Below are 22667 nucleotides of genomic sequence, written 5' to 3' on the forward strand. Positions count from 1 at the left end.
TTATTTAGAATGGTAAATATATTTTATTTTTATGAATAAAATAAAAAGTACATAAAATCATATTAATAATACATAACTAGCACATAAAAACTAAAATTTCAAGAGATAATAAAATAGACAACAACTGTACATGGAAATAAGTTCTTATCAATTATATACGTAGTGTTTGTAAACTTATAGCAATATATTTCTAACTACAATATATTCTATATATTTCAATTGTGTTGGATCTCGACTGAATGAAAAAATATACAGCATAGTTATTTGATTGCAGCTTTCAAGAAATTTTTTTTTGCTTGATATACTAAATACATATTCTTGTTTCAATAGTAAATCACAGTAGTAGAAACTTATGTCAAGGCATATTAAACCATGGGCTCCTTAGGAGGCAAAAAAGGACAAGTTTTATGATCTTTTATATCCAAACTATCATGGCATTCTCTGAAAGAAAAAAACTATCATTATTAATAAATGATCATAAAATCATCAAAATAGATTTTAAAATAAAGAAAAATTTAAATTGGGAAAACATTTTTTGAACAAATTTAAAAATTTAAGAGAATAAGTTTCAAACACGAGTAACTGAAAATAAAAGAATTTGAAGAAAAGGATTTTTTCTGCCGTTAAAAAAAATAGAAATTAAATCATCGAATGTGGATTAAAAAAAAAAATTTAATTTGGCAGCAGTCAGAGATTATTCAGTTATATGATTTTCAAAATTTATGGGTATTTTGATGTAAGATAACTGAGATACACCTGAGAAAGTTTTTGCAGTTTGTTTTATAATGAAGTAAAATGTAAAACAATAACTGATATAATAACTAGTGAATTTATAACAATAAAGATATTTAAAAGTCTGATGTTTCTCAAATATCCTAAGTCTGATGAATTTTAAATTTTTGTAATTCACCCATTCTTAACTAAAAATAGTGAAACATTCTTGCTACAGCCCATTGTGGTGCTGGGAATCACAGTTATTAAGGCCCAACAATTTTGTAATCATTGCAATGTGGTCAGCATTGTACACAACTCGTCTTTACTTCTCGAACAAGCTTGCACAATATGTAACTCGGTGGACTTCAAACTGCCACTGAAAATCGAGCCCCAATCCTTCACAATGATATCTTAGGGTCTTTAACCATTGAGTAACCATCTTGTAATTTATTTCATTCGTGATACAAAGGTATTCAAACTTTTCTTTAATTTATTCCTTTGTCCCATAAATTTGTAATACTTTGTACCACTACTTGTAATGTTTAATTATTGATATCAGTAATAAAATTTAAAAGAAAAGAATACTTTATTCTAATTCATAAAAGAAAAAAATTTTTGTTTAAGCTTATGATACATTTTTAGAACTATCCCTAAAAAAACCCATGATCTTAAACATTTTACTTTTAAATTTATATTTCTTTATTTAACAAAATTTTTTAAGTATTGGTTAGATTTGTGTTGTTTTTTTTTGTTTTTTTTTTTCAACTTGGTACCCCTTTCTCACAATGTGATCAGAAATAAAATCAAATAAAAGCAAAATTTAAGTATCAGGAAATTCTAGGAAATAATAATAAAATTCAAGTAAAGAAAAAAAAATACTTAAAGCTCATTAATGTCGCAAAAAAATTCCAGTTAGCTTATGATACATTTTTAGAACTATCCCTAAAAAGGAACTGTGAGCACTAATATATCAAAAACTTCACTTCTAAATTTTAATTTGCTTATTTAACATGACTCACAATTCCTTTAGATAAAAAATAAAAACAGAAATTTTATAAAATTAAACAGAATAAGATTTATAGAAAAATACAACTTTGTTTAAATATAACTTGCCCAACACATAAAATATTCAAGCATTAACCAATTAGTTGCAGAGCTAGAAGATGTTCTTAGCCTTGATGGCTGGACTCCATAAATGCAGACATTAAAACAATCAGGTTAGTGAACTGGCAACAAGGAGAATGTCAAGGTACCCAGCCTGGAGTGTCATACAAATGATGATGATTTAAATTTCATAATTATGGTTAAATTTACTCATTGATTTATGTTTCTCACTTCTCCCAACTCAGCACCCCTTCCTAACTACTTGATCACACATAAAATTATAGAATAAAAAAATTCAAGTAATGATCTACTTTTTTCAGGTAAAATGAAGGGCATGTTCATCCATTTTTTTTTCTACATAGACGATAACACCCTGAATGAAAAACAATGCAATAGATGAATTTAATCACTTTGACTTTTCAGAGTACAGAAAAATTAATATTTATTGACTTATGGCTTAATATGGCAAAAGTTAAAAGAAAATCGAATAATGTATTCAAGCCTAATTTCATAACTTGAACAAAAAAGGTCAATTTACTACTTCTTTTGTATCGTGAAAAAATGATGGGAAAAAATTTAAATACTATATTGATAATTATGTAAGTATGTATGAACTATTATGATTTTTTCAGGAACCCATTTTTTACGAACTATCGGTTGTAAAGAACAAATATTGCAACTCTTCACAGAGTTCAACTAAAAAGGAAAATATTTTAAGTTATTTCAATGATAATTTAAAATTAAAATATACCAAAAATAAAATTTTATAGTGAGGGTCAGGAAAGATATAATTTTATAGTATATTCATTATACATACTGTATATTTTCTATTAAATTTTTCCACTCAATAATAATAAAGACACACATATTTACCAATAATACTTGCTTCAATTATTTATACTGAATACCAACTTTAAAATAGCATACCTAAAGCATCGTAAACAGTAAAGATCTCTATCACAACCAAAACATCTTATTTTAGCATCTTGAGAACAAATAACACACCATGGAAACTCTTCTTCTTCTGGGCTGTTCTACAATGAGTAAGAAAATTATAATGATGTATTTTTGTATAAGCTATAATTTTAAGAATAAACACTTGTTTTGTAAATATAGAATTTAGTCTACTTTTTTTTCTTTTAATTAACATTCTATGCTATGCATTTCTGTAGTTAAATTGAGTTATTTATTAAAATTTTAGCTTATGTATTTTAGAGTGATACGACAAAATCCAGACAGTAACATGTCTTTTAAGAAAAAATATATATAAAAAAACACTGTTTTCACGCTCACATCCCCTACCCAATGAATGAGGCAATAATACATTTATTTGACAGATTATACTAAAAATTTATGTATCAGTTAAATGTTTTTAGACTCTGAAAGTAAGCTTTTTATACACCTGATTTAAGTATATTCAGGTGCATGTACACTGCTCTCATTCGTCCAATACTTGAGTATGGCAACCAAATTTATCAGGTAGCTGCTCTTACCAATCTAGAAAAATTAGAAAGAATACAATTAAGTACAGCCAGAATTATCACTGGCTTCAAGAACTGTTGCCCAAATAATATTGTTCGATATGAGGCTGATCTGCAACCCTTGTGCCTAAGAAGAGAGACTAACATCACAAAGTACATCGCTAAGCTTAAGAGCTATAGCTTCCTTAATAGACGGCATTATTTTTATCAAACTGGACAAACAATCAGAGGCTGAAAAGGGACAGCCCTCTTAGTTTGATGGAGAGACAGGGCCTGACTGACATTGATGTCGAGCCATGCCCTCTTTTTAATCTATTGACACCTAATACTTCTCTTAGTAATGTAGTTTTTAAAGATGACTTAAATATCGATTTTACTAAGCTAAATGAACATCCGGAGTTACTACGTCACCTGGCTCTCAAGGTAATCAATAATATCCCTCCCGGAGCCTTGGTCGTCTATATGGACGGAAGCAAGTCTGACTCCGGTAGAACGGGCAGTGGTGTTTTTATGAGGACAGGCGAAGGAGAGCTCAACCGCCGACTTAGAAGCCCCGACCATGCCTCGGTCTTTCGATCAGAGTTAATTGCCATAAATGAGGCCTTGAGCCTAGCCATGGACTCTGGCGTAACTGACATATGGATATTAACGGATAGCAAGAGTTCAATTCAATATTTGAAGAACTCTCCAAGTATCTTGGAAAATTTGGGACAGGAAATCATTATCAAATTGACTGCTTTGTCTCAGATCGGCTCAGTGCACTTGCAGTGGATCCCCTCCCATGTGGGTATTTATGGGAATGATATTGCTGATCGGCTTGCCAAGGAAGGGAGTGAACTTACTACTCCCCCTTCCTCTAAACTACTAGTGTCTGAGGTTCACTCCTTGAAGTTAGCTAGGGTAAATTCAGTGTGGAAGCACCCATCAGATCATGATTGGTATGCTGCCAAATGCCCCGGATTATCCCTGCAGTGCACTTGTCATAGATTTGCTCAAACAGCTTTGTCAAGACTTAGGACTGGCTATATTAAGTGTTTGAACTTCAGAGTGAACGAAAAGACTTTTGCCTATTGTCATTGCTCAGCCATCGCTTCTCCATCTCATCTTTTGGATTGCATCGGTGCCTCTGTGAGGCAACTGATGAGTGATGGAGAGACTGTCTATGACTTGCTGATGCGACATGATCTTCTGAACTTGGTCTAGGGCTCTAGACCAAGGGGATACGTATATTCAAGATTTAGATCTTAAAATCTGTCTTGCTTTAACATATTTGATTAAATGAATTTTTATTTCTCTGAATTTAGGATGATTTATTAATTAAAATAAAACACACTTATAAAATTAAATTAAAGAATTAAATATATAAAATTAAATTATTTTAAAATTGAATACACTTATTTACATATCATAAATGGATAGAAATAAAAAATATTAACATTTATAGTAGAAGTAAAGTTCTAAATTTGAAGGATATATATCTTAATATGCCAATGAAATCATAAAAACAGAATTATAAACACCCAAACAAACATCTGTTATAGATTTGACTATTATGACTGGGGCAGCTCAACCAGTTCCGAGATATAAAGAAACCAGGAATAGTTATTTAATTAAAGAATAAATTTAACCCTTTTAAACAAAATAAGTAGATTGATTTAATTAACAGTTTATTACATCAATTATTTACCTAATAACTTTTGAAAGAAAAATAACTGATCTTATACATTATAAATCTATAATCAATATTATATTTCTTCATAAAGTAAACAAATAAGACTACATAACATAAATCAAAACATAAATCATAGCATATAAAGAGGAGAAATATTTATTAATAAGCTAGGTAGAAAGAAAATAAATGACTGATTTGATTATAAAGAGAAAAAAAATTACTTTGTCTCAAGTAAAACCAAAAATATAAAATGTCTTACTTGATCATCACTTGGAAGTGATTTTTCTGATTCTTGTTCATTTAGACTATCTAAACCTTCCATTTCATCATCAACATTCGAGGCCATAAGCTGAATAAAACATACTATTAAAAATGATTAAGTACTAAAATAAAATTTAAGAATGATGAAATTAATATAATATTTTATAAGTACAGTAATATAGAATACTTGAAATAAGGAAAAAAAAATGAAAATAAAAATTAATATCTATCAACTGCTAAGTTATAGTTGATAGAAATTTTTCAATTATTTTGAAATATTCTTGATAATTAGATAAGTACAGTACAGAACCCGTTATCCGGAAATCGGAAAACCAAAAAACCGGAACGAAATTCGATAAATTTTCCCGCCATTTTTAAAAAAAAAAATTTTTTTTCCTCATAAGATTTTAGGATTTTTTTTCTTTTTTAAAAGATGTTTACCTTACCATCATTTTGGAAATAATCATTAGTGTATTACTCCATCATTTTTTCGTCTTTTTAAGATTATTTCCACAAAAAAAAAATTTTTTAGTTGGGTTTAACAATAAAAAAAACGGCTTTTTATAGCGCTTCAGAAAACCGGAAAAATCAGTTATCCGGAATAGCGATGGTCCCGATCATTCCGAATAATCGGTTCCCTATTGTAATAAAAAATTAGAAAGTAATAAACACTAGAGTATTATAAACAAAAATCAATAAGCATGACTGAAAAAAAAAATAAACAAATGACAAAATAGAGCAATTTCACAAAAAAAGAAACAAGAAGAGAAAAACGCTGGTGACATAATATAAGCATCAAAACAGCTTTTAAAAAAAAAAAGATACATGAGTAAAGCGATGTAGAATATTTGTTGTTGCTTATCCTCTTCTGGCCTGACGAAGTCAGACCAGATCTATGAACCTGTTGACTTGAAGAAAATTGAGAATATTTACTTAAACTAATTAAACAAGCATTACTTTCTCAACTAGTTTTTCTGCTTCCTCTTCTTCATTCATTTCTACATCTGAAAGAAAAAATACAGTTCATTATTTTTTTAATTAACACAATTCATTAATTTTACACATATAATATGAAAATGTATAATAATGATAATGAATTTTTAGATTCAATGAAATATCTGAGTCAATTGACTTGGTTCTATTTAAAAATTATCATCTATACACTAAATAAAAGTACTTTATATTGTATTAGTAAAAACATGCATTAAAATTAGTACTTTTTAATAACTTGGTAAGCCGTGTACAATGAAATAAAACTATTTCTATTTTTTTTTTGGGTGAATGATTATTCTGCTCAGTGTTTAAAAAAATAAAAACATAAATAAAAAAAATTTTAACCACATTTTTTAGCAATTTTTCGTTTACGCCCCGGCTAACCAAAAAAGAGCAAATAATTTTTACTATTGAAAATTATGGTTCATAAAGTATTAAATCGAATACAGTACAATTAAAGTTAAAATCAGTATGAGGCAAATAAAAATTAATACAAATGAACAGTTAGTTAAAAAAAAAACCACAAATTCCCACACCTAATGACTAGATTTAATGATAAGATTTTTGTGCATTAATCAGCAATCTTTAAGATTTAAAAGAAACCTTTTAAAATTTTGATTAATTAATGCACATTATTAATTATGAACACATAAATCGTAATCATAAAACTCTTTTACCCAAAAATAATATGCAAAAAATATGTTTCAGTAATAGTTATTTTTCTAAAATATTTGTTGACTAAGAAATATGCTTGACAATAAACCTATTATGGGACTTGCTAAATTTTTTTAGCTAGAATTTTTAATTTAAAAGATAACTTTGCTTTGATAAATTTTTTTGTGGGTATCTATAAAAATATTTTAATAATAATAACTTAATATACAGGTAATTTATAAATCTTGAAAAAAGTGTTTTAATAATTTTAAACTTTACATACAAACAATTTATTTCGTATTGTGTTTTTTTAGCCCCAAAAAGTCAGCTATATCAGTTAGTTAAAAAAAAGTAGTAAAGTGATCTTTACTGTTTTTAATGAAATAAAATGAGTTTAAACTAGTCACACAATCAGATACAACAAAGTGTTTTACATAAAATTTCAGCTATGAAGTAAATGGCTCATTTATGTTATTGCTTAAAAATATTAAAAAGCTGTAGTATACTGATTTATCAGATTACTTTGAGAGAAAAAATGGTATAATATAAGTGGCTACAAGATGGACAACTAGTCATTTTTACATTTTGTGGTGTAACAGTTAACTGAGTACAGCCAAAATGAAAATATTTGCCTCATCTTTGACCAAAATCCAAATAAATACAAGGCTTGAAGCCTGCTTGAACCTCTTTCAAAGCAGAACTTGTTACATAACAGAACTGGTTAAACCTCTTTCATGGCTTCGGAGATTAGCTTAAAATGAGACAATTTACTGTAAAACTAAAAGAGTTAAGAGCCTCTGTTCCATTCTAATAGTGTACATTTATTTAGTGTGCAAAATTACAAAAAAAAAAAAAAACTCAAATAGGACAGTTAGCACTGCGAAAATGTAAGCTCTCAAATTGATAATTGTAAAAAAAAAAAAAAAACCTATTTCTTTAAGAAATAATCCTTTTCTTTAACAAAAAATTTATTCAATTATATTATAATGAAGTCTATTTGTATAATCGGAGTTTAACAATTTTAAGGTATAGTGAACCTAACACATTTTCAATTTATCCGTAGACTTTTAGGAAAATGGCAATAAATTATCACTAAAAATAATTTAAATTACTAAAAAAATTTCCCAAGACAACTTTTATAGAAATTTTAAACTCTACAACAATATTTTGATTTTAAAAATTGCTACATTATATTTAGATTAATGTAATAAGTTTTATTGTGTTCAAAAAAAAAAAAAACTTTCAAGATTTTTGCTAAATTCAAGTTTCATAATGCAGCAATTCTCATTTTTTTTTTTTTTTTTGGCTGTAGAACCCTAAGTGAATAACCTACATATGGCGAAACCCTGAGACTTAAAGAAAAATTTCATTAGTAATTGTGAACATATTAATTAACAAAAGACTAGTAATTATTTGAAAACCTGTAATGATCTAAATTTAATTAATTATATTTTGAAAATATTTAGTGAATGAATAACGAATGAATTTTTTTCATCAAATTGTTTTTTCAATATTAGCCTTAAAATTGGGTTTTATTTCAGACTTGAATTCGCAGGTACGGAGCAGCATCAAGTCAACTTCTTAAGTTGATTTTAATTTACGCATAAACTAAAAAGAAAGAGCTGAAAATCTGCTTCCAACAAAATGAACCTAGAGAATGGTTATCAGAGAAACATACTTTGTCGAATTTGGTTATTTTTGCTTGATAAGAAATACTAATTTAATTTTTTCATAAATGCATATCCCTTTCATAATTTGTTCATTACATTGTTTAGAAAAGATATTATTTTGAAATTTATTTCTTCACTCACAAGCAATTCAATTAAATATTTTCATAAAAACAATAGAAATATTAAATAAATGAAAGATTATTAATTGGATATAAATTTAATTACAGGTTTCGAAAACTCATAACACATTTAACTCTCGGAACTCTGGAAATCATTCCACATAACTATGAAGTTCTGACGAACATTATTTGTGAATCGCTGCTATTATGAGTCGATGATTGTGATTTACGATGTTCCATAAATGTAAAGAAACAAAGTTTTTAGTAAAAAATATGAATAAAATATAAATGTTCATCAACAGTGACTGCCATTTTACATATTCTTGGCAGTTTTACAAGTGGGTAAACTCGTAAAATATTTTTCTTCTATGCACTGTTTTCTATGTTTTTCATAACATGAAAATATATAGAAATGAGTTTCAAATCATATACAATTCTCTATAAGTTTACTTGACAGAAGGCAAAATATATGATAAGCAACAAAAAAATATATTACCTTCATGTGATTTTGAAGTTGAGGATGTTGGAACTTTATATTTCTCAAGAAGATATTTAATTTGTTCTTCTTCAGATCTACCTTCCCATGGTTCTTGATATTTAGAAAGCAGATTTTCTGGAAGATTTTCTTGACTTTCAGGTTTTGAAATATTCACATCACTCTAGCGACAAATAAAAGAAGAAAAAAAGATTTTTTTTAAAAATCATTCAGTAAATTAAATGAAGGTTGAAAGAAATTGCTAAATATATGGCTTTATATAAATTTCTATTACTCAACTATTTTAACAGTGGCCACGTTTTAAATATAGACTAACAATTTAAAAAAAAAAAATTAAAAAAATTTTGAAATTAAAAATATTTCAAAGCATTTCTTAAAATATGGTAAACATTGAAAAATAATTTTTAAAATGAAGAAAATTTTAAGAAACAAGTGTAAAATGAAGTTTAAATTAATTTTGAACTTTTTGAATATTAAAAAATATTGAAAATAATTCCACATTTATTCAACAAAAAAATAAATAATAAAATTCACTTGAGGTTCAATTTTATTAAAAAAGTAACAACCAGGTGGTGACCATTAATTTTGTTCGATAAATTGCAGCTTATCTCTTTTTGCATCAACAAAATTTTACATCATGATGAATTAGTTATAAATCAATTTTTACTCTTCTGACACTCTACATCTTAAATTATATTTTAAATACATTAAAACCTAAATTAATTAAAAAAGATACGCTTATGCATACAAAATCATTTAAAACTTAATCATAAATTATATTTATTAATACAATTAAAAATCAAAATGTAATCCAAACAAAATAGGGCATTTAGAACGTGATGTTCACAAAGTCATGAAGATTTTAAAGAAATTTCAAATATAATTATATATTTTGTTTTCAGAAAGCAAATTTTTAGATTACTTGTTATTCAAAGTCTAAAGGAGCAATAACAGTGTTACACATATGCTTATTTTTCTCTTTTACAGTTTATCAACTATCTTGGAATCATATTTAGTTCCCTATTTTAATTTGCTATTTTTTTTTAATGAATCCTAAATGTTCACAAATGATGCCTACATTTTCTCCCCTATATGGTTGTTTTATGTAATTTCTTGCTGTGACTAGAATTGAGGTTACATCAATCTTTATAACATAAAAAATTTCAAAAACATTAGAACTTGTTAATCTCGCATATTTATTTGTTACAGTTCTCGAGATTTAACAGAACTTTCACATTAACCATTTAATTTTTGATTGTGGATATTCTGAAAATGTTTTTGCCTTAGAAATGATTGCAACCCTAAATTAATTATGTGTTTTAGAGAAAATGCTCAAAAAAATACTCAAAAATAAATGTTTAAAATAAATTATCAGAAATAATTATTTTATAACAATGAAGCGCTTCCTATTTAACTTGTAAGAGTCGTTTTTTATTTTTCAACCAGGAGAGCAAAGGAGCGTTAACTTTAGATGGTTTTCTTTAAACTATAAAAAAAAAATTTGAGTTGAATCTTTTGATTATAAACCAGATAATTCCTCTAGAAGTTTCATTCTTTTGTGACACACTGCGTATAGGTAAGCAATAAAAAAAAATTAAAACAGAAAAGGCAATATTAATTGATACATCATTTCTTACAGTTTCAGAATCCATAGCCCGTAATTTAGCCAAACGAGCTTCAATTTCATCTTCAGGTTTAACAATTTTCGAATCCAATTCAACTTTTTCAGACATTTCTTTCATGAGGTCTGATGCTTTTTCAAAAGAAGATCTTCGATCAGCTGGTCTGAACACCTAAAGAATGAAAAAAGACATTTAAACTTCTTAAGTATCTTTTGAACGATATTTCTAGATTAAATTACTTTCAAAACCAAATGATGATAGCAATTTGTAAATTTAAAAGATTTTTTTTCTCTCCATCATTTGAACCTATTCAATTTGCACTTTGTCAATACATTATTTCAGGAAGCTGAAATGTGGGAAGTTTATTATTCAGCAGGGTAATATGCCCACATATAACAAACACCAAGAAAAGATATCAATATAGAATAGTAAAGCAACAAGTTTGTCAAGGCAGACTCGTTAGCATTTGCAGCTAGCCAATCATAAATAAACTTACTTCAATGGGAGGAGCTTTGTATTTTGATGGGTCCATTCCTTTCAATTTTGCAATTCTTTCTTCGATTTCACTATTACTGGGCAAATCAGCTAAATATTTACAAAACAAAACAATAATGCATTACTAAAACAATCTTAAAATTTGTCAAATATTTTAATAAAAATTGAACTATCAAATTCTAAAGAATCTAATTCCTAATTAATTCTTTTTAATTTGATATCAAGGGAAAACATAAATATCCAAATTGTAAAAATTTTTATTTGTAAAAAAGAGCAACAAAAAAATTTATAATTATTGAGATTGGGTCACCTAGATTGTAATTGATTTGAAACCACTCAGTAGAAAAGATGCTATCTACGGGAAATACATTTGGAGAATAATAGAAAATGAGAAGCAATTTATAAATATTGTGAGTGAACTTAATTAAATACTTAAATTAAATGTATAAGTACAATAGAACATCCTTAACCTCAACTTGAAGGGGTCATAAATTTTGTTCACATTATCAGTTTAGATATTTTTTTGATGAAAATCAAACAATACACAGATATTTTCTACTGTCTATATCTATAACCTGTCACATTTTCTAATTTTTAATTTCTATTACATACAAAAAAATTAATATTTCACGCTTTCTATTCAATTAATAACTTCTATATACCTCATAATAAATGCAACCAATTAAATAAAGCTTTAAAGGAAGAAAAAATATTACAGTTCAGACAAAATTCAAAAAGTGTAAAATTTTTGTGCTCGGTTTTTTGTTTCTTTTAAATTCTGTAGAAGCAAATAAAAGATTACTAAAAAATTACTAACTAATGAGAGTTAACTGATTTATTCCAAAAATTTGAAAGGATTACTAACAAAATAATCAGTAATAGTAGTAATCTGTTTTGGTTTCTTATTCTCACATGCTTTGCAAAGTTTTCAACTTATCAATGGTATCAACAACAAAAAAATAGATAGGTTAATCAAAAGTTTCATTTTGTATTACAAAAGAACAAACAGTTTAAATTGCTAGGTGTTTGACTGAATATGTAGAAATCCAGCTTCTCAAATATGTTTAAAGTATCTTATTCGCTAATATACTATTATGATAAAAAATTTCAAGCAAAAGGTGATAAATAATCATTCTTAAAGTCGCACAATAAATTTTTTGATATTTTTAAAAATTTAATTTGCTAAAAAAAAACTTATTTGAAATTTCCCCTTCCGTAAGGAAAATTATGCAATATTTTATAAAAACTCAATTGTTAATGGGAAAGTATTTTAAAGATTATTTATTTCTAATTAATTAAAACCATTAAGGAAAAAAAATTATTTAAATTTAGATATGCCTTTTATTGACTGATAGCATTTTTACACCTAATCAAGGTTTCAAAATATAATTAATCCTTTGTAAAAAAAAATTTGGTGCACATAATAATAGATAATTAGAATTAATTAATTAATAGTGAAAAATAAAAGATTTTAAAACTAAGATTACCTTTGATTCGATCACTTTTAAGTTTTTGAAGTCTCTCAGCAATTTCTATGTCTTTATCACACCATTCAGATTGTAGTTGCACATGAGTAGCTGAATCCACACTATAAGATTGTTTTTTCAAAAGAGACATACGTCTAAAGGGAAAGGAAAGCAAGAGCTACTTTTTAAATTCTTAGCTTGCTTACATAAAAAACTAATGGTTGAAAAACTAAATACTAAAACTAAAGTTTGCAATCAATAAACAAAATTTTTCCTTAAAAATGCTGTATTTGCTGAAAACTATTGCTCAGATTATATCAATTTTTTTACATTATATACGCCACTCTTTAATTTTCAGTCACCATACTTCATAAAATTTTAATAAGAAAATAAGAACCTTTAAACACGAAAAAACCCAAGCCTTGGCAGCGGTGTGCTACAGTAATTTTTTTAAACAGGGTGTGTAGCCATATTATTCAACAAAAAATAAGCACCTTTTAAGCACTTTTCAAGCAATTAAAAAAATCTTCTTAAACACTTTAAAAAAATATCATAATTAGGCAGGGTTGGAAAGTTTTTGACAGTTGATGGTTTTATCTCGTTTTAATCGTCATGTAAAAAAAAAACCTTTTGGCATTGTTTTTGACAATTGTCAAAAATCATGAAATTTTGAATCATGTAAAACGAATGGCGTTTTCATACGCTACGGAATGACAATACACTAAAATAGATTGGGGTTGAATTAATTGTGAAAATGTTGAATAGAACAATCTGAACTGTATCTTTTTGCATAATTCAAAGCGAAAATCAACATAGTTAAGGAAAGATATCATTCTGAAAAAGGGAAAATTAAGCACTTTTTAAAAACACTACGCACCCTGTTAAAGAATATCAATCTATCTATTCATATATATGTAACATAAAAAGCTTCAATTAATCTTTTTATGTTAGTTTCTTTGCTATAAAACTTCATCCTAATTAATTATTCTATTTGAAATACTTTCTCACACTTTTAAAAGCCACATCCTGTTTTTAAATCTATTTTTGGCTCAACTATGCATTTAATTAAGAGCAGGACATATTTCCCTTGCTTTGTGTGGGAAACGCGCGTTCTCTTTCATAAACCAATAGCAACTACTAAGATTTCCCTCTTTCCCTAAATTAAGACATTTTACGGATTTTACTTTGCAAGATTTTCCCTAACATATAACCAAGGAGCGCAATTTTTCATGTGCACTTTCACTCACTCTCATGACTGCTCTTGTCTAATAATTAATAAATAAATTTTGTACCCTCCTTCCCGACCTATGACCTGTTTTAATCCTTCCACTCGGCAACGACGTTATATATATATGGTCTCGCTTGGAATGAACTCTGCTTCTATTCTTTATTTTCTGCTCTTACAATATTATTGATTAATTAATTACGTAACAGTAAATATTTATCCAAATTAGGAAAAAAAATTTCAGTGAAATCAGCATTAAAAAAAATGAAAATGAAATTTCAATGAGAGTGATTATAGAAATCAGATCAATGTTGTAACAAATGAAAAGATGTTATTTTGTAATTTTGCGACTGTTTGAAGAAGAAGAAAAAATATTTACCAAGAAAATGAAGATAATAGGTAAAGAGAAACAAATATACCACAATGATTTAATTAGTCGCAATTTTCAAATTGAATAAGTAATCACATTCGTAGATAAGGTCATCATCAATCAAAAATAACACTTACTTCAAACAATAGTTACAAATACAGAAACAATAATAGTTACAAATTAGAAAAAGAATACCACATCAATCAATCTGATATGACTCAAATTTTTTGAAAATTTTTACTCTTAAATAAATCTACTGTGGTTATGGAATTCTAACACTAAGCTTCTCCTGGTAAAATGAAATCTGGCAATAGGCCACATTGACAATAATTTAACTTTTAAATACAGATAAGCATCGGCCAATTTATTAAAAATTATTACAGTACAAAACGTTTTATCCGGTAACTAAAAAACCAAGAAACCAGAAAAAATTTTGCTGGGTTTACCTGTCATTTCGAACTTAAACGGTTGAGGCAAATTGCAGAAATTCCAGTCACTCTTGAAGTTCAGTAGAGGGAAAGGTGTGAGTCTTTGATTTACGAGGGGGAAATGCATTACACATGCTTACCAATGAACAGAAGGTGGAAGGGTAATAAAAAATTATGCTGCTATACTTTACTATGCAAATATAATAAAGTAAAATGAATGAAGTAGAAATTTTTAATTGGAATATTAAAATAGCTAAATTACAGCTACTTTTTAATGAATAGTTAAGGAGTATAGTTAGCTGCACAGTATAAAACCTTTTATCTGGTTTCTAGAAAATCCAGAAAAACTTTGACTGCTTTCCCTGCCATTTTTGAATTAGAATCACCAAGTCCTCTTTGAAGTTGAGTAGATGGGAAGGTGGGAAGGGATTCTTTTTCTACCCATTCAATCAAACATAAAGAAGCGGCAGACATAGATAAATTAAATGAACCCAAAATCTCAATTAAAAAACTTTCTGTAAGCAAATTATTGACTCTTGTAAATAGTTTCAACCCTTTCTTCACCATATTTGAAAATCACTAAATTTATTAAAGGTTTTTATTTTTATTTCATAAAATATTTATATCATGTTTTTTTTTTAAAGTTGAACTCCAGAATAGAAATGTTCAAATAAAACTACGATTTAACAAGACACAGTGAGAGCTTATTCCTAAAATCCTGTGACGTCACTTAAAATAAATAATATATGAAATGACGAGCTTGCAAACCAAATGCTGAAAAACAGCCCTCTTTGGTTGGTAGAAAAACCAACAGCTGTCCACCTGATTCTTGATGTCTGAAAGCCAAATGGTATGATGTAATTGTGAGAAAGTGCGACTGTGGAAAACAAAGAGAGAAATTCTCCTCGAATAGGCGCTGCCAGATGGATCACAGAGTAGAATGAAGGAATTTTGATCTTTTTTTTTATTATTTATGTTAATTTATTTTTAAAAACAAAATCAGATGAAATGAATGATTTCGTTTTTCACTTACGAGGGGGAAATATCAGCAAACAGAAAGTGGCAAATTGCAAGAAAAAAACATTGCTATGCTTTACAATATAAATATAAAAAAGTAAAAATAGTGAAATAAAAATACAACTTTTTAATTAAAATCAGCTAAAACAAGGTATTAATAGGTATTGTATTAAATAATTTTTTAGTGGTTCAGAAAACCGGGAAATCCAGACATCCAGAATAGCGTTAGTCCCAGGCATTCTGGATAATTGGTTCTCTACTGTATATGCATAATACATATAATATAAAGTACCTATAGATTCAGATAATTAATAACAATGCAATTAAGAACATTTTTTATGTGATGTTTAATTATCAATTGCATATAACTGACTTTAGTAAAAAAAAGTCATGAAATAGACTAATTTTAAATAAAAATAATATAATCAATTGATAATATTAATAAATTGCATAAGCAGTTTGCTAATTTCTGATGCATTTAGAAGATTCATATGTTTTATAATACAGTCCCATAATTAAGATAAAATGTTAGTTTTCAGTTTGAACAAAATATTATAAATAAATATTTTCAGCATTAGTCATATTTCAGATAAAGTTTTAAAACAATTCTAACAGACTAAAACAATGGAGGTAAGAATAAGAGGAGTAGGAATAACATTTGATTCCATGGAAGGTTAGCTAAAGAAGATTTTATAAGTGAATTTGTATATTCTTTACACTTAGCATGTGAAGAATATATAAAAAAATATTTGTAGAATTGTTCTCTACCTCATTTATATAAAAGAGAGGAGGCCTAATAAAATGCATTTTCATCTGTTATCGATTTTAATACCACAAAATAAAATTAATTAAATGCATATTGTCTCCGAGTTTGATGAAAAACCACTATATCTATTTTATTTGTTGTAGATGACCATCTGGTAAATATTTGTTACTACTAAAGAATAGCTGTCCCTGAGTATACCTATCAATGCAGAAATCCCCTTTTTCTCATCGCTTATCACCAGAGAGTTAATAACTTATTGAGATAAGGAATTCAATAAATAAAAAGTTTTATTTTAAAACTTGTAAGTTTATTATGCTTTAACCCAAATACAGAAATATGAAAGCATTAAATGAAAATTTTTCATTGTAGTTATCATGACATCATCAATATCCACACAAGAGGTTTTAAAATAAAATATTAGACTGATTTTATAAACTATTTATCTAAAATCTAACAAGTTTTGTTTAAAAAATCATGGATATCTGGGATTAAATTTAAATGTTGCTTTAGATTTTACAAATAATTGCATAAAATAAAGGTATCTATGTTTTTATAAGAAAAAAAATGCACTGAAATTAATTTAGTATATAGTTTAGAATAAAAATTGTGTCTTGGTTTAAAAAAGAAAAAATATTGCATTAGTGTTAAAACAAATTCTTTAAAGAGATCAATTTACTAACTAAATAAATGTTACTTCCAAGGCTTCTGTGTTCATGTTATTCCGCGATTTAAGTTAACAGTTTTAGGATTATTAATCATATTCTGTTCATCTAAAAAATGAAAATAAAGTATATTACACTATATCTTTGAATATAAAATAAATTGTTATAGTTAGAATAACAAAACTAAGAATAAGAGTTTTCCTAAAAATTTAAAAAAATTAATTAATCCACTGGCTACTTTTGGATATGCATTGTAATATTGTGTATTTTGAGTCTTATGTGATTTCAATTTATACTTCAATAAAATAATCTTTATCTTTAATAATTAGTTCAACTTTAGTTACATTAATGTATTTTTAAAAAATGTAAAGATATATAAAAAACAACTAAAAACTCTAGTTGCATAATTTTATTTTTTAAAATTAAAGAAACCTTTAAAAAACATATCACAAATTATTTTCATTGTACAGCTCTTAGAATTAAGAACATTACATTGAAAGCAATTAATGATATAAAAATACCATTGGACAAGTATTCTATTGCTCTCATTACCACTTACTAAATTTAATCTAAATTAAAAACATCATTAAATTACAAATATACTGTTATGTTACTAAAAATGGTTTTGGTTAAAAAGTTCTCGGTGTTCCGCAATAAAATTTTTGAACAAATAATTTAGTCCAATTCTACTATAAATGCTCTGATTAAATTTGGTTAATGCGTTGACATGGCTAAACGAGGTCCACAAGATCATTATAAAACTTATTTTCAAGTAAAGAAGAAAAACAATTTTTTTAGTGCAAATTATGTTCTTAAGTACAGAAGTGCAATATTAAGCTAAAATAAGTCTTCAATTTATGATAGGTGAAATGCATTCTACGCTAGATTTGGGACAAATCATCGTGACAGACTCGACAAGAAAATGGGTTCACTTGCAAGATGTTTTGCTCATTCTTCTTATTCTTACCTCATTAATTAAAACAAATAAAATTCTCTTATACTGATAACAGCAGAACTTACTTTTTGTGGGCTAATGGGGGTGAAATATCGGCAGTAGTTGCAGCACGGCCTCTAGTGGAGCAGGAAATAAAAAATGGGTAATTAAGTAGTTTGTTAATATAAAATTTTAAAATAATGAATTTTTTAAATAAAATTCACAATAACAGAATCATTACAATATTAAAGTCTGTTAAAATCATCTTTAACAGGATGGCCACAAACAATAAGAAGAAAAAAAATTCACTGTGATTAGACTGATTTTATTAAATTTCTCCCATTTTTATAACCCACGGCAAAAAATTTTAAGTAAACTTTTTAGTTATGCTTTATTCTTATAAAATATATTACAAGACACTTATACTTGTGATTAAAATTGAAAATAAAAATAAAAAAAATTTTTAAGGAAAAAATTATTGCAAGACCCAATAATTTTAGAAAAAATATTGGACTTTTAGATATATCAATTTCAAATTACTTTATTTTCCCAGATTTTTTAGTATTATAATTAAATTCCCTGACATTTCCCTTATTTCCTCCAATTTATAAAATTCCCTGACTTTTCTCTGAATTATATAAATATTTCAGAAAAAGTATAAATTAAAGGTTTGTTCTTTAAACTAATTTAACTCATTTACTAATAAACTAATTTAATTCATTTACAATGTAATAACCACAGTAACTTTAACTGCAAAAATAAATATAAGACACATAATAAATAAAATTTTCGCTATTAAAATATGTTTTATATAGATTTCAGCAATTAATATATTCATTTTTAGTTGAAAATTACTCCTATAGTAAAAAATAATAAATATAAATGACAATTTATTATTACTATTATTATTTTTTTGTGCTATGAGAACCTGATACAGGATAAGAACCTGCATAAGGGAAATGCAGACATTACAACCGTTTTCTTTTATAATTTATAACAGTCAAGAAACATAAACTTTAAAAGAACACAAGATTTAGGAAATAGATTAAATTAAAATACAAAATAATAGTGAAAAGGATGTTTAATGATGTAAAACAAGTAGTCATAAAATATGTTTAAACTCACTTTGTCTTCTGCAAAAAGCAGGCATTACAAATTAAATACTTTTTCAAGTCTCCACTCTCTGATTGTACTTCTTGTTTCCTGCAGCATTTTCCACAAAAAGCAAAACCACAATTTTCACAACCAATCTGTAATAATAAATGAATTTTACTCTCTAAACAAGACAATAAGACATCAAAACAATAACAATAGAATAATTTCTTTTAATCAATTTGACTCTTGTACTAAACAAAGCTGAATAAAAAAAGGGAATAGAAATCTAGCTATTGAGGTGTTAATATAAATCAAAAATTTATTCATATTCTTGACAAATGATCAATTGTGAATACAGCAACTCCATAGTACCTCGTGCCTTACAAGTAGGTGTATCAAAGATGTCCTTTAAGCTTCTTTGTGGATAATTGTCACTTAGAAAAAAGTAAAATGATCAACCATTTTAAATTATTTCACTTAGACAGGTTTCAAAAAGGACACACCTGTTGGAAATATCTTGCAGATGTCATAAATGACACAAATTCTGATTATCCAGTTTTTGAATTAACAAATTTGATTCGCTGAACTAGAGAAAATGTTATCAATAATGATGGTTTTGTAAACATTGATAAGAATATATAATGTCAAAAGAATGAATTAAATATAAATGAAATTGAGGAAATAGCCACACATAATGATGCCAAGAATATCAAGAAACTAATACTCAATTGATGCAATCAAAAAAAGAACCAAAAGAGAAACTATCAACTAAACTAAAAGTGTTTTATCTATCCAAAAATTAGGAAATCAGTGTATTAGTGTGACATTATTTAAAAATGTAAAATGAAAATATAGTAAGTTCAGCCGCTTCAAACAAACTTCTATATCAACTGGATAAATATAAAACACAGGCATATATATACACATCAAATTTCCTTATCAATTCTCTTATAGATTTTTTTAAGTTAAAATAAACATGAATATAAATAGATACATATTATAGAATATTTAATTATTTCTATATTATTTAAAAATATAAATGCAATTCTTCTTCGTTATTTCTTTCATTCGGCTTTTAGTAAACTGTCAGTTCTCGTAAACAGGCAATATTTTCTGTTCCAGGAGAGTCTGCTTAACCGAAGTTTCACTTTATAAATATATTTTTAACCACAAAATATTTACATTTCATGTGTAACTTTAAAATAGAGATTTTGATTATTATTTTAAAATACAGCGTTTGGTAATAAAAATTTTAAAAAACTAGAAATTTGGAACACCTAGGCTTCAAACACATATACTTTCCAAAGTAAAGCAGATTCACTGACAGTTTATCTTTTTATTGATAAAAGTGCACATATTGTTTTTTGACTGGAGACAACCTTGATATTTGAAAAAAAATCCATAAGTTTTTCAAAAAATAGCAATTTAACATGAATGGTTAAATTTTATCTAAACCGTAATATTTACCTCCTTCTTGAAAATTCCAAACTCTGTTCCACAAGCAGAACAAGGCATTATAAAAATCTGAAATTTAAAAGATAAATAAAAAAAGTTCATCATTAGTAAAAATACACTTTACTTCAGTAGTTTAATTAAAAATCTATGCTAAAACCTAAAATAAACCTAAATTTATAACTATAATAAACCTAATAAAACCTAAATTTATAAGGAAAAAAAAGCAATAAATGGAGCATGCATTTTTAAATAAAAGCTATTTATTTAAAATCACTGAAAAATTCATCAATCTATCCACTTCCCAATTGAAAGATGCGAATATCTCTGTGTCTAAATATCATGTGCATTTTAAATATTTAACTAGACAACATAAAAATATCACTAAAATGAAGGAATGAAATTAAAAATCATAGTTAAATATCAATCAGTAACTAATTAATCAGAAATTGACCTTTCATTAAAACAGGTGGTTAAGAAAACAACCATTTCCCTACAGAGCAATAGAAGCAAATATAGAGCTGATGCCTAAAGCATTTTATAATACATGAAATATATATTACATCCCTAAAAAAATTATGAAGCTTAATCAAAGTCAATAACTATGTATGGCAACAAATTTCTAAAAATGCCCCTTTTTTAATTATGAAATAAAAGTTACAACTTTTGCGAAGATTTCTATTTCAGATATGCAGCAAGTTGCCAAGTTTTTGCAACAATCAGACATCAGCACATGTGAAATTAAGAACAAAGAGAAACAAATTCAAAGAGAAAAAGAAACAAATTCAAAGCCACACCTAGGTAAGAAATAGGGGAGATTTCGTGATCTGTGGCAGAATTATAGCCAAGTCTTGGAAACTTCCGGGCAGCAGCGAGTGAGAAACTAAAAAAACATCACAGAAAGGGACCAACTCGTAAGGTATAACTCGTAACCACCCCCAGGCAAACATCTACATGTTTGTTTGTTTTCAAAATTTGCAAGTTTAAAATCTATTTGGCACCTTGGCGATTATAATTGGTGCGACAGATCACGATACGAAAATATCCCCAAGACATAAAATATTTGTTTTCGAAATTTTTGTAAGCACAAGAACCATACACTGACACTTTGATGATTGAAATTGACCTGACTAGGATCCAATATAGGACAGTGCCCTCAACTACTATCACACAAAATCTTTTGAAAAGTAAGTATAGAGCTAAGATGGCTATTTGGAGCAAAAGAAAAGTCCCATTTGTTAATGATTAATCTCACACTATAAATATAAACATATGCATTTTATGGCAGTTAAAATAATTTTAAGCAACAAAAAATTTATTTATTTTTTAACAAAAACTGTAATTTTTGGTTTAAAAAGTAAATTTCTTTATATGAAATTGTATACATGGCTAAAATTCATTAAAACTCTATGGTGCTATTACTGCAAGACTCATTTAAAGGTGTAAATTCTTAAATCATAATTTTAATTAAAATAGAGAATATAGTTCATCATAAAAAGCTCTTTCAATAAAAAGGGAGAGTTAAATGAAATAAAATCAAATGGTACACTATTTTTGAATATTCAAAATAAATATAACTATGTTTGAACAAAATTATAAACATCATCACGTCTAGAAAATAATGACTGCTCCTTAGCTTTTAATTTGAGATGATACGTAATTTTGGAAACATTTTACAAACAGATAGATTTTACTTGACAGCATATTTAGTTTTAGCCATATCTCAATTAAACCTTCATTTGGCTGGTAAATTAAAAGAAATTTTGATAATCAATCAGTTTTATGAATTACTTTTGATTTCTCGATTAGTTATGGACAGAATTCTTTGAGTTATTCTTTTATTAAAGTGTAACAAAAATATACAAGTATAAACAAACGTAGTTCGTTCTTGGTTCTGGTTTTGTTGTCAAATTAACACCCAAAATATTCAACTAAATTTTCTTCTCTTCATTTCAACTTCAATGGATGAGT

General features: G+C 26.8%; 1 protein-coding gene across 4 annotated transcripts; it reads right to left on the bottom strand.

Annotated features, from left to right (window-relative positions):
* On the bottom strand, positions 1-22663 carry LOC107439005 (abscission/NoCut checkpoint regulator). 4 transcript variants are annotated; one of them, XM_016051458.3, is made up of 12 exons: positions 22574-22663; positions 20712-20768; positions 19275-19399; positions 18236-18286; positions 12769-12902; positions 11283-11371; positions 10790-10957; positions 9165-9327; positions 6190-6236; positions 5231-5320; positions 2746-2852; positions 1-441 (listed from the first exon to the last, which is right to left on the bottom strand). In XM_016051458.3, the coding sequence occupies exons 2-12, from the start codon at positions 20757-20759 to the stop codon at positions 366-368; spliced, it is 1098 nt and encodes a 365-aa protein (XP_015906944.1). In that variant the 5' UTR covers positions 20760-20768; positions 22574-22663; the 3' UTR covers positions 1-365. The 4 variants fall into 4 exon arrangements, with proteins under 4 accessions (XP_015906944.1, XP_071038017.1, XP_015906943.1 ...); XM_071181916.1 differs by having other exon boundaries at positions 10802-10957; positions 22574-22661; XM_016051457.3 differs by having other exon boundaries at positions 22488-22656.
* Between the last annotated feature and the right edge of the window lie 4 nt (positions 22664-22667).

The sequence above is a fragment of the Parasteatoda tepidariorum genome, chromosome 1, assembly GCF_043381705.1.
Source record: "Parasteatoda tepidariorum isolate YZ-2023 chromosome 1, CAS_Ptep_4.0, whole genome shotgun sequence".
In the NCBI taxonomy this organism is placed as follows: Eukaryota; Metazoa; Arthropoda; class Arachnida; order Araneae; family Theridiidae; genus Parasteatoda; species Parasteatoda tepidariorum.

Coding starts and splice junctions, on each gene's coding strand:
- LOC107439005 (XM_016051458.3), bottom strand. CDS start 20,759: ATGCCTTGTTCTGCTTGTGGAACAGAGTTTGGAATTTTCAAGAAGGAG. Junction 10,958..11,282: donor ACAAAGCTCCTCCCATTGAA/GTAAGTTTATTT, acceptor TTCATTCTTTAG/GTGTTCAGACCAGCTGATCG. Junction 9,328..10,789: donor CTGAAACTGTAAGAAATGAT/GTATCAATTAAT, acceptor ATTTGTCGCTAG/AGTGATGTGAATATTTCAAA.